Source organism: Equus przewalskii, chromosome 23 (assembly GCF_037783145.1).
Source record: "Equus przewalskii isolate Varuska chromosome 23, EquPr2, whole genome shotgun sequence".
Classification (NCBI taxonomy): Eukaryota; Metazoa; Chordata; class Mammalia; order Perissodactyla; family Equidae; genus Equus; species Equus przewalskii.
Genome location: NC_091853.1, coordinates 577,118 through 590,918, shown reverse-complemented (window position 1 = coordinate 590,918; position 13,801 = coordinate 577,118). Strand labels below are relative to the sequence as shown.

The following is a 13,801-nucleotide window of genomic DNA, read 5'->3' as shown; positions in this document are numbered from 1 at the left end:
GGGGCAGCAGAGGGCGCAGCAAACACGCCTGGGCGGGAGAGCGGGAATGGGGGCAGGGAGTGGGAAAGGGGGCTGCGAGGTGGGGAGGGATGTGTCTAAGGCTGGAGGGGTCACAGAGGCCCTCACACAGGGATGTGTACAGGTCTCCCGGCAGTAGGCTCTGAAGACTTCTGGCCTCAGCAAAGTTCTCCAGTCTTGGGACATGTTTGGGAGTGGATTTTTAAAACGTTAGCTTTTTTTTTTTTTGAGGAAGATTAGCCCTGAGCTAACATCCAGCGCCAATCCTCCTCTTTTTGCTGAGGAAGGTTGGCCCTGAGCTAACGTCTGTGCCCATCTTCCTCTACTCTGTACATGGCACGCCTGCCACAGCGTGGCTGGATAAGTGGTACGTAGGTCCCGGCCTGGGATCCGAACCAGCGAGCCCCAGCTGCCGAAGTGAGCGTGCAAACGTAACCGCTGCACCACTGAGCCGGCCCCAAAACTTTAGCTTTAGGGGGCGAATACCCTATTCCTTTAGCACCTGTGAAGAGCCACAGGAGAAGGCAGCTCAGTGGGCTTATGTCAGAAGCCCTTCCCCACGGCCTCAGGGAGAGGCGGGGAGTTAGGGAGCAAGGGTCAGAAGAGCCCAGCTGAGCTCTGAGGGAGTCGGGGGGTGGGGGTGGGAACCCCTCACCTCGGACCAGGACTGTGGCCTCCTTGGACACACTGTCCACCACCGTCTGGGCCATGCACGTGTACTTCCCACCGTGACGCAGCTGGGCGTTCAGGATGGTTAGGTCCCCAACGGTCTCCTTCTGCATACGGGGGACAGAAAGGGGGCAGGTCAGAGGACACCCCGGCTACTGCAGAAAGCCATGAGACATGAGGCAGGGCTCGGGGTCCCCTGCTCCATCACGTCCAGGGACCCCGCTGCGTCTCAGTGTCCTATCTGTTCCATGGGAGGAATCAGCTCTCCTCACTTAGTACCACTGGGGACTGAACAACAGTCTGCTAAGAAGATGGTCAACAGGAGTCCAAGTCAGTGATGTCATTTGCATTGCAGGCAGGATAGCAAGGACAGTAGCGGGGAGTGAGTCTTGAGGGGTGCCCAGAATTCCAGGTGTGTCCCTGGCCCTCTCTTAAGTGCATGGACTTCAGGTGGAATCCAGGGAACTGCTCAATCCAAGGACGAGCTTGCCATGCATGGCACTCCTGGGGAATGGGGAAAGGCTGTGAGGAGTGGGGTGATGGTTAAGGCCATCCTGGCTCCCCTGTCTGTCCAAAGGAGGGAAGACCCCTGGGTCCTCTGGCCTCAGGCCTCACCACACTCGCCCTCCGATAGTGACTCCCGGGCTTATCGAAGTCGATGGGGAAGTCATCCAGGGTCCAGACGAAGGTGAGGTCCATGGTGGGGTCATGGGAGGCATGGCACTGCAAGGTCAGGTTGTCTCCCAGGTTGACATCAGCACTCGAAGGGGCTAGAGTGATCTTGGTCGCATCTGCCAAGAGAAGCGAGGCTCCTGAGTGGTTGGGGAGGAAGCGGACTGAGCAGGGGGAGAGGGTGTGACAGGGTTTGTCCTGAGCCCCAGCAAGGAGAAGAGGCAGCATGGCCAACAGCACTGTGACCTCTCCACAGCCCCACGAGTGAGTGGGAGGGAAGCAGGACTAGATTCCGGATGGGGGGGGCGGTCCCAAGTGAAACCAAATCTGGGGTAGCCTCAAAGCTACACCAGGAGGAATGTGGGAACACAAGAGCAGGATGGCAAGGAGGGACGACACCCCGTGGTGGCCGAGCTAACCAGCCTCAGCCAAACCACAGCCCTTACCTCGCACAGACAGGACGCCCGTGCTGTTAGCTTTGCCCATGAAATTCTCAGCAAAGCAGGTGTATTTGCCTTCATCTGACCGGCTGATGTTTCTTAGGATCAAGGTGCCATCCGGAGTTACGGTCACTCTGCAGCAGGACAGAGCAGATCTAGCCAACCCGGAGACACACTGCAGTCCTGGGAAGGGGACTGGCCTCCAAGGAGGACACAGGGGAGCAGGAATTGCTCAGATGGCTGTGGGTTGTACCTGCTGCTGTTGACCAGAATCTCAGTGCCTTTGCTCCAGAGCACCACGGCCTTGGGAGCGGCCCGGGGCTGGCAGAGGATGACGACCTCTCCCCCGCGGGCCGCGGGGATCAGACGCCTTATGGGATTCAGCCTGAAGTCAGGGGCCAGTGCTGGAAGGAAAGGGGAGCGCCCTACAGTCACCCAGGGCGCCGGAACAGGAGCCGGCGCCCTTGATTAAGAGGCCACCCAGCCCCATGCTAAGCACTTGACATGCCCACCATGGCCAGTCCCTGAGGGACTCCTGGTAGCACCACTTCCGAGGTACATCCAGAAGCCAGTCCTTCTCGTCACCCCACTGCCGCCAGGCGGGGCCACGCTGCCAGATCTCCCATGGGACTCTCGGAAAGCCCCCCCCACTTGGTCTTCCTGTTTCTGCATTTTCCTTCTACAGTCTCTTCCCCACCCAGCAGCTGGAATATCTTTTGCAAAATGTACATCAGGTGCTCAGAACGCAGTCCAGCGCCTCGCAAGGCTCACAACTCAGCCCTTCCTTTCTGACCTCACCTCACTCCCCTCGCCATGCTCTAAATACCTGGGCCTTTTCTTTTTTTTTGAGGAAGACTGGCCCTCAGTTAACATCTGTGCCCATCTTCCTCTATTTTATATGTGGGACGCCTGCCACAGAATGGCTTGATAATCAGTCTGTAAGTCTGTGCTCGGGATCTCAACCAGCAAACCCCAGGCCACCAGAGCGGAGCATTCAAACTCAATTGCTGCGCCACTGGGCTGGCCCCATCACCTGAGTCATTTTTTGTCCTTTGAAGATGCCATGCTTTTTCCTGCCTCAGGAACTTTGCACTTGCTGTACATTTTTGCTTGGAAATCCCACAGATCTTCACATGGCCGGCTCCTTCCTAACACTCAGGTCACATCCCAAATGTGACTTCCTCAGAGAGTCTTCCCTGACCGTCCCGTCTAACCAGCTCCCCCATCACTCTACTGGATTTTCTTTTCAGTGTATTTCCTACGGCTGTCTGGAATTATCTTATTTAGTTTATTACTTTTGTGTTTCTTTGCCCTCCTCTCTCCATTGGATTGTGAGATACTTGAAGGTAGAGACATTATCTTTCGTGTTTGTTCCTTAGGAGGAGGTGTTGAATGAATATTGGTTGCATGAATGAATGAATGAGTTTTAGTTAAGCCTCACTACAACTTGATGAGGCAGAAGTCATTGTGTCCGTTTCAGAGGAGGAAACTGAGGCTCCACAAGCCCATCATATAACGAAGACTGCCAGCGGGTGCTGACCTTTCCTGGGCCCTGTGATGTGGTGAGCAGGTCCTTCTGCTTTCCCTCTGCCATCTCCTCTAATCCGCACATCAGCTGTAGCGGGGCAGGACTCTCACCCACATTTTAAATCAAGAAACTGAGACACAGAGAGGTAAAGTAACTTGCCAAAGGTCACACAGCCAAAGGGGCTGGGTTGAACACAAGTCTATCTGATCTGCTTTCCAGTTACTTCTGCCACCTTTCTTCACTGCAGCAAACATTTACTTTATGTGAGCCAGACATGGGACAACCCAGGGCTCTGTCCGCGGGCAGCTCTCAACCTAGTGTCTCGCCTCCCTTCTGAAATCCCTGAGTTCTACTCAGAAGCTGTTGGAAAAATAAGGAAAACTGCCGGGGTGTGTTTGTGTGTTTAGAAGTGCTGCAAGTCATTACTAAAGCCCCTCGCTGCCCCCCCCCCCTACCCCGTGGCTGCCCCGCCTCCCTGGGCCCTCTACCTTGCACGGCCAGCTCGGCGCTGGCGTAGACGGTGCCGTGCTTGTTCTCCGCCACACACTGGTACATGCCCGAGTCCTCTAGGCTCAGCTTGGAGAACCGCAGGTCCCCGGCTAGCACCTCTACCCGGCTCTGTGCAGGAGAGCCCGGCCCAGGTCGGGCAGGGGGATCAGGACCACCGGAGGACCAGGGTGGCGGGGCTGGCAGGGGTGAGTACAGTGGGGACTCTAGGCTGCCACTCCTCCAGGAGGGGGCTCAGATGCCCAGTCCTATCTCAGGGCTGCCTGGAATGCCAGGACTCAGAGATTCCCCTGATCTCCCTGCACATCAGCACACTGAAGCCAGAGGAGTGAGGTGACCCACTCAGGACCACCTAGTGTTTTTGTGGCTGAGTCATGCCTGGACCTAGTCTCAGGACACTCCAGTTGGACGCTATCCAGTTGACCAGCCTGTGGCCATGGGACTCTGGGATGGAAAGAAACACCTGGGACCATCTGTGGCCCCAGTTGGCCCAGAGGGGTTGCCAGAGGTGCAAGGGGAGTCTGGGGGTCAGGGAACCAGGTGGGCAGAGGACGCCGTGTGTCCTACCTGGGAGACCAGAGGCTCCCCGTTCCGCAGCCAGCGCACTGTGGGCCGGGGCTTGCCGGCAGCTGCGCAGCTCCACCGAAGGTTGGAGCCAATGTCGGCCTCCGTGTCCGAGATCACCTTGAGCCACTCAGGCTGAGCTGTGGGAGGCAAGGGAGACCAAGTCTGGGGAGGAGCTGGGAGGTGCCTCCAGCTCCTCAGATGGGCCGGAGGGCAGGGCTGCGGCTCCTGCTCTAGACAGCAGAGGGCGCCAGCAGCACTCCGGGCAGGGGCCGGGAGGAGCGGCTCGAGCAGGTGGGCGCCTCGGCCGCGGCGGTGGCTGTTTAGTGTCTTGAATCACTCTAAGCCTTGCACGTGCTTTCTGCAACCCCGACTCAAGCGCTGAGCTGGCCACAGCGCGAGGCTCCTATGTTCCCATGCCCAGTGCAATCCTGGGGCAAGAAGGCTTAAACAAGGGCTTCTCCGTCTGCACCCTGACTTTCGGGTCTGCTTCCTCAGGGCCGCGCGCAGGCGGGGGAGGGTGTCCCCGGCTCTGTACCCTGCACAATGATGCGGCCCTGGACCGTGTCGCGTCCCTTGGAGTTCTCCGCCTCACACTCATAGGTGCCCTCGTCCTCGAAGCTGACACTGGGGATCTGCAGGGTGGGCTCCGCTGTGGCCCACTGCGGAGACAAGGAGCCGTCCACTTTGCGCCACTTGATCCGGGGGACAGGGCTGGCAGGGGAGACAAAGCCAGAGTGGGTGGGCTGAGCTGGGCAGACTCCCCTGTGCCTGCAGCTCCTCGAAGAGATGCTGGGCAGGTGGGGATGGAGAGGAAGGCAGGGGACTCCCGGGCCTGGGAAGGAACAGAAGGAGAAAGGCAAGGAGGGAGGGAGGTCCTCTCCCAGGTGGCTCTGAGCACAGGCAGGGAAGGGGCAAGAAGTGGGGCTCCTCTCCCCTCATCTCCCCTGCAACAATCGTGACCCTAATGAAATTGGTCTGAACTCTGAGGCTGGCTTGCCCTCCCCTTCCCACCCCACACCCGCTGACGCGTCTTTTCTGGGCCTGCCCTCCGCAGCAGAGGCCTGTGACTGGGTCTGCGCCCCTCCCCTCTCGCACAGGCTCGCCTCTACTTCCCAAAGGGGCTCAGCTGTCAGTAGCCTGTGTGCCCACCTGGGCTGAGGTGTCAGTGAGTCCTGAAGGCTAATAGATTCCCATGTGCTTTCTGTGGCTTCTGGAAGCCCAGTAACTTTCCACAAAGCTGGGGGTCCTGGGAACCGCAGGGGCATTTGAGGGAAGAGGGGACCAGTGTACAAACCACGTTCCTTCAGTCACACTATAGACACTCACTGAGCGCCTGCTATTTGCTGAGCCCTGTTCCCGGGAGTCCTTCTGGGAGAGCAGGATTTCTACGCAGTTTTTTAGGAGGTAACGGTCAGCATCTGTGGAACACTTACTGAATGCCGGCACTATTCTAAACACTTTACACGTGTTACCTCATTCCTCATAACAGCCCTGTTAGGTACTATTATCACCATGTACAAATAAGGAAACTGAGGCACAGAGAATTAAGTAGTTTACTCAAGGTCTCCCAGCCAGTGAGTGACAGAGCTGGGGTTTCAGCCAGGCAGGCCGGGTTGGGGCCTGTACACTGTGCCACCTGCCTCTGGCCTGGGGTGTGGCATAAGTCATCTGAGCCTGTCAAGCATTGACCCAATATATGTCACTTGGTGTGCGTGATGCCTCACCCAGAGAGTCAGTGCTGGGGACATGGTGGTCACTACCCACTGTGGGTCCAGCACCCTGCTAGGCCCTGCGAGGGGCACCTAGATGACTGAGTGCTGACCCGGCTTGCCCTCTCCCTGAGGCCACCCATACCCCCGAGGGGCTACGAGAGGCAGTGTCCTGGCCTGCTCCTTCCCTCCTCCACCACCTACTTCCCGAAGGCGAAGCACTCCAGGGTGACCTGCTGGCCCACCAGCGCATAGGTCTCTGCTGGGAACCTGGCCTTGATGCTGGGTGCAAACAGCCTGGTATCTGAGGAGAGAGGGATTTTGCGCATCAGAGGCAAATGATCCAGGTCAGGCCCTCCTGTGCTTAGGATCTCGGCGCAACCCCAGCTGACTCTGTCTTGACTTCTTTTCCTCTTGGGGGCCTGGGGCAGGGGTCCGAGGCCTTGCGGCAGGAGGACCCAGACGTCTAGGCCCCGGACCCTGTGCCCCGAGAGCTGCTCTCATAACCTTCAAGGGAAAATCCCTTCCTAATGCCCGCTGACCCCTCCAGCTCTCTCCTTCCCGCCATGCCTGTGACCCTGACCTTCTGCCGCTAGGTTGAGCTGAGCAAACTTGCTGAAGACGCTCTTGGTGGAGAAGTCCATGTGGCTGGTGGCCAGGCAGGAGTAGTTGCCCAGGTCTGAGGCATTGGTGCGGGCGATGTATAGGTCCCCCGTGGTCTGGGACACGAAGTGACGCCCGTCCGTCGGGATGAAGTTGGGGAACTCGTTGAGGAGCCAGCGGTAGGACAAGCCTAGGATGTGTGGAGTTGGAAGAAACCAGGGGGTGCTGGGCTAACGGGGCCACTCTGGGTGGGACCCCAACATGCTGGCGGGGGTCTGTAAGACCCTGTCCTGAGAGTCCCCGTGCTCTGAACTGGAGCTGAGGGGAGACCTGGAGGGAAGATGCAACTTCATCCTGGCCCTCGAGGGGTGCAGCCCTGCCTTCAGGGACCACCCAGTCTGAAGGGGCGAGGCAGGGCACAGAACTGGAAAGGGACAGACCCACGCAGGAAACAGGACCCTTTCCAGCAGGGGGCCGGGCTCAGTGCTCCCAAGGCTGACTCTCTGGCCCTCTCTGCCGAGTGCTGGAAGCTCCTGCCGCGCCCACTGTGTAGCTGTGGGCCAGGTCCCCACTCACCTGGGTAGTGGGCTGGCGGGTTACAGGGCAACATCACCCCCCAGCCTTCGTGGGTTTTCACTGGGTCTCGTTCCTCCTTGGAGAATTCCTGCAGAACTGGGGTGAAGACCGGGCACTCAGGCACCGTCCTCCAAGCCTGGGGCCCCTCCCTGTGGGACATAGTCTCCTGCCCTTTCTGGACACTTCTTCTGGCCCTTCTCTTCCCCTCCCCAAAGTGTTCTGGCACCCCCTGGGTCTCACAGCCGAAGCGAAGGACAGCCTCCCTGCTGACGATGGTGCCCACTGGGTTGGAGGCCAAGCACTGGTAGACGCCAGCATCCTGTGCCTTGGAGGGGTTCATGATCACCAGGTTGCCTCCTACCAGCTGGTGGCGGGAGCCTGGCTCCAGCTTCATCTCGGTGCCATTCATCTTCCACCTGCAGCAGAGGCGGCGGAGGGACCCCCCTGAGTCCTGCCCAGCTGGACCCAGCCTGGCAACAGGGCTGATGTGAAGATAGGCTGCACGGCTGCCCGGGCCCCCCACAACCAATGGGGGGGTCTCACCTATAGGTGGCAGGAGGGCTGGCCCGGGCGCGGCATGCCAGTGTCACCTTCTCCTCTGTGGACTCCTCTGGGAATAGCAGACCGAGTGGCTGGTCTTCAAAGACAGGCCCAAATGTGGCTGGGGCTCCCCAGGCTGAGCTCCGAGCTGCAGGTGGGGGGACACCACCAGAAGCCTCAGGGCCTTGGTGCCAGCTGTAGCCAGGCCTCTAGGGTGGTGCTGTTCAAGAGAACTTTCTGCTGTGATGGAAAAGGTCCCTTTTCTGCACTGTCCAGTACAGTAGCCACTAGCCACTAGCTATCGAGCCCTCAAAATGTGGCTAGTGTGGCTGAGGAAACAAATTTTTAATTTTATTTAATTTTAATTAAAATTTAAATCAATAGGTTGGGCAGGCCCCATCTGGTCACATTAGTTCAGTCACCCATCCTGCATTCAAGTATTGAGCACCTGCTGTGTACCTGACACTGGACTAGAGATTGTGCTGTAAAAATGAATAAGACACAGACCCTCTTCCTCAAGAAGCTCGTGGTCCAAGGTGAGGGACAGAAAACTGACGGTACAGTTTTCTGACAGTACAGATACTGAGAGCCACAGCAGCAGTGTACGTTCAAGATGCAGGGGCCTCAGAGGGGAGGCAGGTGACCTGCCCGTGGGCTGTCGGGGCCTCACGGAGGAGCTGATCTGCAGGGTGTGAGACAGGCCTAGAAGGATGCATGGGACTCATAGCCTAAGAGGTGGGGGGACCATGTGTGTTACCTGGAGCCTAATGCTCCTTCTGGGCCAACAGAAGGGGCCTGGCTCTGGGCCTCTTGTTAGCTCTGACAGAACCCTGCCGAGGCTCGTGGGCTCCACCTGTGAAGTGGGAATACCAGGCATGCACCCCCGGGCCCACGGAGGGTTGCACTGGCACAGGTGTGTGCTCAGCGAGTGTCTGCTGGACCCAGCACTGGGTAGGGTGTGGTGGGGTGGGCTGGGGTGGGGAAGGAAGGCTTCATGGTGGGCGGATGGTGTGCAGGTTGCTTTGGGGGCATTTTTATAAAATTCCAGTGTGACAATTGAAGAAAGACGGGCCTAGAAAAAGGAGTGACTTGCCCATGGTCACAGGCAAGTCTGCGGCACATGCAGGTCTAGACATTGGTCCCCTGAATTTGCTGAGCCAGTGGGTGTCACATGTGCAAATGGAGTTCTCATGCCTGGCCCTCCTGGGGCCCGTGCCTCTCTCTTCACGCACATTGTCGAGCCTCACTCCGGCAGGGGACACTGGGGCACGGAGGGCGCTGTTTCACACCTGCCCTTCCACGGGGGTGGGGGGGGGCTCTCTCAGCTGACTCATAAAGCGGGGCACGCTCTGCCTTTGTGGTGTCAGGCAGTGGCCAGTCCACCCCTAATTGGCTCCTACCCCTCAGTGCAGCTGATTTCAGGCCCTCCTTGGTGGGTCGTGGGGGGTAGGATCCCCGTTAACCAATTAGTGCCTCCACTCTCGGCGCATCCAGCTGTCAGCCCTATTCCAGGGGTCGGGAGTGGGCCCTATGCCGCAGCTGAGGCTCAGCTCTGGACCCCTGGGAGTGAGGGCAGCTGTTAAGCAGCTCTCAAAATGAGGAAGGAGGCAGGGCTCCCTGAAATGGCATCTCCACCCCCCTCCCACCACCCCCCACTATCCCTCACTGCCGCCCCAGGCCTCAGAGACGGAGAGACAGTGGCGGCGTCATCTCGGCTGGAGAGCCCAGCTTAATCCCCAGTTAATGATGGTGGTGGAGGGTAGGGACCCTTGCTCCAGCTGGGACTCCCGGGAGGGGAGGGAGCGGAGGGGTGGTGGAGGCGGCCGGGCTGCTGGGAACCACCTTGCACAATAGCAGCTTCCAGTAATTCTGTCTGGATGGTGGGGGTGGTTGAGTGGGCCCAGGGCACATTGATACTGTAAGACTGGCTTTCTTCCTGAAAAAGCTCTCTCCATATACGCTCACTCCATATCCACACCCTCACCCCAATATCCACAAATGCACACCTCCACATCTGTCACCTACACACACTTCCTTACATGCACACACATCACACATGCATACCTCTCTAAGCTACTCCGGTGGTCAGATCCACACATTTACCCACGCATCCGTTCCCATGCACACACAGCCCTGAATGTCTGTGTGTACGTGTTTATATATACCCTGCACTCAGGGAAATGAAAACAGGTGTGTTTATGGAGCGCCTGTCTTCATTGGACACTACGCTCCATAGTTCCTTCTTGTAACCTCTTTACAAGAGAGGTGTTGCCATTTTCTTATTTGACTAACGTGGAAACTGAGACTTAGGAAGCTTGAATAATTTGCCCCAAATCACCCAGCAAGGAGCAGGTCTAAGGGTTTGGACCCCGACCAGCCTCACCCCACAGCCAACATCCTTGACAACAGTGTGAAGTGATTCTTGACCTCAGTTTCACATCGGAACCACCGGAGGCCCTGTTGTGTCCCAGAGGTACTGAATCAGGATCTCTAGGAGTGAGGCCGAGGAATCAGATATTTTTAATTGCCTCCCGGGCATTCGGAAGGGCGGCTGGGCCGAGAGCCGTTGTGCTGGCCTGTAAAGGCTTTCTATGCACACTCGTCACCCACAAAGGGAGCAACAACTCACTCACATCTCCACCCTCTCAGACACACCCTCACTCAGCCCACACCTTCCTCTGAAGCTACACACACACACACACACACACACACACTCTCCCAGGCAAAACCACCCCTCCTGGCTGTGCTGTCCTTGTCCCATCGCTCTCTGATTCTCTCCTGATTCCCTGTCCTGGCCACTCTGCTCCCCAAACACTGGCATCAGGAACCCTGCAGAGGAAGAGTGTTAGAGAGAGGAGAGCGTGGAGGGGAATCCTTGCTGCCTTTCCTTGCACTGAGGTGCTGGGAGTCCAAAGGTGCATCCCCAGGGCAGGTTAGCAAGGACAGCCGAGAGCCACTCTCCTTCCTGGGAGGGGTGGGAACAAGGAAGGGATGTCCACTCCTATCTCTGGAGCTCCAGGATGTGGCAGACCAGGTCCCCTCTCCCTTGGCCTTCCTGTCGCTCTGGCCTCAGGACTCTGGAGGCTGCCCCAGCCCCTTGCCTCAGATGGCACAGTCCTGGCACTGCACTGAGCGGTCCCCGAGGGAGGGCGGAGCTGAGGAGGCCAGGAATCCCTGCCCTGCCCTCTCTGGCTGGGTGTCTCCTGCTCACGCAGCCTGGGCTCCCCACCCCTGCAGCTCCTCCTGACCTGGTGGGCCCTGGCACAGGTGGCCAGGCCTGAGCGTGGGGGGCCACAGGGTTCCCTTCACCCTCTGGATCAGCCCTGCTTCCCAGCAGCCTCACTGACTTGGGGGCAGGGTTGAGGGGCAGTCAGGACATAATGAGAGCATCTGAAAGTGTGCCAGTGGAGTCCTTCCCTGGTGAGACAAAGAAGCTAAAATGTGCCGGCTACAGCCCTGCAGGAATGTGGGGTGGGGAGCTGGAGTCTGAGGCAGCCAGAACTCCAGAAGTACAGTGGAGGATGGGAATCCTTCCCCACGGAGATCTCTAAGGAGCAAAGAAACATCTGTTGATCTGGGCTGGAGGTCGGGCAGAGAGGCCAAGCGGCGGTCCCAGCAGGCTCCTCAGAGCTGCAGTAGGCAGCTCCGGGACAGGCTGGGTCCCTGGCACCTCCTCCCTGGCTCGCTCTTCAGCGTCCAGCTAGCCTGGGCCTCTCGGCCTGCACCGCCTCTTCTCCACACCCTCCTTCCCTTCTGCCGCCTCCTCTGCCCCTCTTCCTGGCCCGTGGCACTGCTGGCATGGGGACTTTTCCATGAGAACCCTCTCGAGTTTGCCTGCACCCCTCCACCCCCCACCCCCACTCTGCCTCATCCTCTCCCAGAGCCTATTCCACCCACTTGCCAGGCCGCAGCGTCGCCTGAGGAACCCTCCTGGAGTTTCGTGGTAGGGATCCCTGTCTCATCATGTCAGGGGCCCTCGAGCATACTATCCAACAGAACTTTGTGTGATGATGGAAATGTTTGGTGATCTTTGCTGTCCCTTATGGCTATTAGCCCCTGAAATGTGGCTAGTACAACTGAGGAACTAATTTTAAAATTGAATCCCAGTTTGAATGGGCCCACGTGGTTATTGGCTCCCATATTGGACCGCACACGGCCTTAGCGGCTGTGACTCTAGGCTGATGTCATGGAAATCTGGTGCTGCCATAACCTTGCTGTGTGACCCAAGGCAAGCCGCTGGCTCTCTCTGGATCATGCTTCTTTCACTTAGGATAGGGGAAAGACTCATTCCCTCTCCTCCTAACCTCAAAGGGAAGGTAAGATCCACAAAGGGGAAAATTTTAGCCAGGAAATGGCCTCAGAAACCTAAGTGCTACAGCAATGCAGAAGCAAGGATTTCTGTAGTCATCACTGAAGTAATAGCAACGAGACAGCGATCTGATCGTCCCAGCTGGCCTTCTGAGCCCACCGAGCCCTCTTACCTGGCGAGGAGACAAGGGCCACGGCAACCAGCAGCAGCAGGTGAGACTTCCTCTGGGTGGGTGTCCCCATGGTGGCCGTCCGGGCAGAGGTGGGGAGCGGAGGAGAGGAGCCCCAGCCCAGCACTGGAGGACACTGGCTGGAGGCTGAGGAGGACCTGGGGAGGCAGAGGGACGGGAGGACTCGCTGAGGATGCCCCTCCCAGCTCCAGGCACGTCTGGGTCGGCAATGCTTTTAGCTCAGCCTCAGGAGGGGCCGGAATTGCTCCAGCACTCATCCTCCCAGGCCCCAGGGGAAGGGGCTTGGCCATTACCGAGGAGCTCTTCCCAGGGCTGAGTGCCTCCTACTGGCCCCCTGGGGAGTCTGGCTCTGCCCTGTACCCCACTCCAGCCTGCCGCAGCCAGCAGGGTGCTGCTCAGGAAGTGAAGCAGTGGCTAAGTGGGAGGCGAGAGCCCACCCACCCGCTCACCAGTGATAGCTCTCTATGTAGGGCTGTGCCTGGGTTTGGGGAGCTCATCCTATCTTCTTCTAGTAACTGGGGCACCCCCTCCCCTGCCACGCCCCCACACTGCCGGGGGTGGTGGTGGTAATGAGCCCCTCTGAGAGCTGCCTTAAGCCTCTCGGGACCACCTTGTTCTCCAGCGGTGGCGAAGGGTGTCACTGACTCATCTACTCCCTTTCCTCCAGGGCCCCAGGTAGGCACATATGTGGTGTGCATGATGGAGCCATAACATTGGTCCCGTTATCAGTGCTCCCCAACCAGAGGGGCTGATGGGCCCAGACAGGCCTTCTGGGCCGAAAGAGTTAACGCAGCTCCCAGAGGAGCCTCCCTCTTGCACAGAGATGAGCGGAGACATGGTTAAATCCTGGGGCTCCGAGAACCTGTGCCTGGCCGGGGGCCACTGAGAGCAAGTCAGAGCCCCTCCATCAGTTACCCCGAGAGCGGGGGCAGGGCCAGTCTTTCTGTCTACTCCCCATCTCGGGCAGACTATCCGAGTCCTGGGGACAGTGTGCAATCTCAGGGGTTTGCTTCTCGGTTATTTGAGTGAGCCTGGCCGCTGGGCTCCACAGCTCCCTGTCAGAGCTGCCACGGGAGCCAGGAAACCCAGCTGCAGACTCTGCTTCTCTGCCCTGCCTGCCCACTCTGCAGAGCCCTAAGGGTTGTGGGGAGGGCCTGGGGCTGGGGTGCGAGCCTGGGTGGGGGCTCTTGCACTAACTGGCCGCAAGCCCCATGCCATCTGTGCCTCAGTATCCTCATCTGCAAAATGAATACTGTCTAAAGTCCCTTCCAGCCTGAGACTGTGATGCTCCAGAGAGTGCAGAGCGGCTGAGGGCCTGGAAGTGCTGTCCCCTGGAGGGGGGTGGGAGGTGCAGAAGGCAGGCTGCAGGTGACTTAAGACTGCGCCTGGGGCCAGTGCAGGGTCTGAGGACCACTGCAAGCTCAGGATCTCCCTGTCTCACTTCGCTCTCTGTTCCCTTGGAAAGAAGGAGTT

At 58.6% G+C, this 13,801-nt stretch overlaps 1 protein-coding gene across 4 annotated transcripts in view; it reads right to left on the bottom strand.

Moving 5' to 3' along the window:
• CNTN2 (contactin 2) overlaps positions 1-13,801 on the bottom strand; it is a 31,996-nt gene that overhangs the window by 10,928 nt on the left and 7,267 nt on the right. For all 4 annotated transcript variants that reach the window (XM_070591238.1, XM_070591237.1, XM_070591240.1 and 1 more), the window contains 13 exons: positions 12,311-12,465; positions 7,833-7,977; positions 7,530-7,705; positions 7,290-7,385; positions 6,694-6,903; positions 6,315-6,414; positions 4,937-5,112; positions 4,402-4,538; positions 3,816-3,945; positions 2,053-2,203; positions 1,806-1,933; positions 1,303-1,478; positions 674-794 (listed from right to left, as the gene is read on the bottom strand). In XM_070591238.1, the coding sequence (XP_070447339.1) occupies positions 674-794; positions 1,303-1,478; positions 1,806-1,933; positions 2,053-2,203; positions 3,816-3,945; positions 4,402-4,538; positions 4,937-5,112; positions 6,315-6,414; positions 6,694-6,903; positions 7,290-7,385; positions 7,530-7,705; positions 7,833-7,977; positions 12,311-12,465 (1,901 nt within the window). The remainder of the gene's footprint in view (positions 1-673; positions 795-1,302; positions 1,479-1,805; positions 1,934-2,052; positions 2,204-3,815; positions 3,946-4,401; positions 4,539-4,936; positions 5,113-6,314; positions 6,415-6,693; positions 6,904-7,289; positions 7,386-7,529; positions 7,706-7,832; positions 7,978-12,310; positions 12,466-13,801) is intronic.